At 23.2% G+C, this 2092-nt stretch overlaps 1 protein-coding gene across 1 annotated transcript in view; it reads left to right on the top strand.

Annotated features, from left to right (window-relative positions):
* Positions 1-2092, top strand: part of LOC117169979 (ribosome biogenesis regulatory protein homolog) — a 24811-nt gene that overhangs the window by 9029 nt on the left and 13690 nt on the right. Inside the window, exon 3 of the mRNA XM_033356491.1 lies at positions 1316-1320. Within this exon, the coding sequence (XP_033212382.1) occupies positions 1316-1320 (5 nt within the window). The remainder of the gene's footprint in view (positions 1-1315; positions 1321-2092) is intronic.

Raw genomic sequence — 2092 nt, 5'->3', positions numbered from 1 at the left:
AATAAAATGTGGGCTAACATCATATCCATTATTCAAACAATTTAGTTAAAAAATTCACGAAATTTGTTTAAAATTTGTATTTTTTGTAAAAACTTAATTTTCCTGGTTGAAAATTCAATTCTTTGGTTAAAAATGTCTGTATTTTGTTGAGAATTCTTCTTCATTGGGCAAAAAATAAATTTTCTGGATTTAAAATAAATCTGTTTTATTCGAGGATTCAAGAATTTTATTTATTTTTTTTTAAATTAAAAGCTCTTTATTTTGAAATATCAACTATGACATTTTTTAATAAAAATTCCACTCTTTTGGTTCAAGATTCCTAATTTGAGTTTTTTTTTTAAATTGAAAATTAATTATCCTAAAAGGAAATGTCAGTGATCCATTTTTTGATTACAAATGAAAATAAATAAAAAATTGAAAACTTTGTTTTGATTTAAACTAGTTTAAAAAATTAAAAAACGAAAATAATATAAACTAAAAATTAATAAAATAAAATTTGGACGCCCCTCATGTTTCTTGTTGAAACTTTATCTATTTTAGTAGAAAATTAATCGTTATGGTTGAAAATTCAACTCTTTATTTAAAAATTATTTTCTTTTGGTTGAGAATTCAATTATTTTATTAAAATTCCATATTTTTTTGTTCAATTCAATTTTTTCTTGAGAATTCATATTGTTTCGTTGAAAATTTAAATACTTGGTTAAAATATAATTTTCAAGTTTTTAAGATTTCACAATTTCTCGACAAAATCTGAAAATCTTAAGATTTAATTTTTAATTTTGCAGAATTAATTTTTAAAAATCCCTGGGAAAATTTCCAACAATTTTATATTCACAAAAAATTTATTCTATTCTTAATATGCAGATATTTCTACCAGCAAAGAAATTAAAAAATATTTTTCAAGGAAAAGCGCGAAAAAAAAAGATGTGAATTTACGGAAAATTGTGAGAAAATAGTGTTTTTAGTGGCATTTTTTTTTTCTCAAAAAAGTAGCAAAATAATGTCAAATAGTATTTTTTTTTTTTAATTATTTTTTCAATTTTATATCACCTATCCTGGAATTTTCCAACGGATGCTGTAGAAGCTCTCGCAACAGTGACTGCAGTTGCAATTTGTCGAGCATTTTTGAAATGTTCAGTGCTGGGAAGACCAACTCGGGGAATTTTCACATTTTTCGATTTCGCTATATTTCTGAGCCTCTGGAGTTCATTTTTAGCTTGTCGCTCCTGTTTGGCAGCAGATTTCATAGTGAAAGGATCTTCTTTCGGAGTATTGTCGTCTCCTAATTCCACCAACCAATTTTTTTCCTTGTCAGCCTCGGTGTGTTTAAAACCATAAGTAGGAATCCATTTCTAAAATGAAAACACAATCTTCATAACCAAAAAAAAAAAAAACAGAAAAAAAAACATAAAGGGGAAAATATTTTAATATATTTTTACTTAATATTGTTAATATAATTTTAAAAAGTATTTTTCTACCAAATAAAGATAAATTTTTAACAAAATACATCCATTTTTAGCCAAATAATTGAATGGTCAACCAGAAAAATTAATTTTCTACTATAAAACACGAATTTTTAACAAAATACATTAATTTTTCGATTTTTTTTTCTTCGTTTCTGAATTTGTAAACTAACTAGTTTCCTTTTTAGTGGATTAGTTAAACTTTTATGCAGGAGAATTCACTTTCAATTTTCAAAAAAAAAAAAAACTAATTTTGTACAAAACAGTTTAATTTTCAAAAAAAGTTTATTTTCAACCGTAATAGATTATTTTTTATCCAGGCAGTTGCATTTTTTTACAAAAAAAGTGAAATTTCTACATAAAGAGATGGATTTTCAAACAAAAAATCAACTATTTTGTTGAAAATTCGTTATATTTTTATTAGGTTCGAATTAATTTTTGTAACTGGAAATTTAAATATTCTATTTTTCATCGAAAATTAATTATTTTTGGTTGAAAATTCAAAAAATACATACATTTTATTGCATATTATTTTTTTTCGTTTAATTCCACTACTTTCGTTTAAAAATTTAAATCTTTTTTTGTTCAAAATAACAATTACTGGATTTTTCTTTCAGAATTTATCTTTT

This window comes from Belonocnema kinseyi, chromosome 3 (genome assembly GCF_010883055.1).
Source record: "Belonocnema kinseyi isolate 2016_QV_RU_SX_M_011 chromosome 3, B_treatae_v1, whole genome shotgun sequence".
Classification (NCBI taxonomy): domain Eukaryota; kingdom Metazoa; phylum Arthropoda; class Insecta; order Hymenoptera; family Cynipidae; genus Belonocnema; species Belonocnema kinseyi.
The sequence above is the reverse complement of the archived record's forward strand: the minus strand, read 5'-3'. Positions and strand labels throughout refer to the sequence as shown.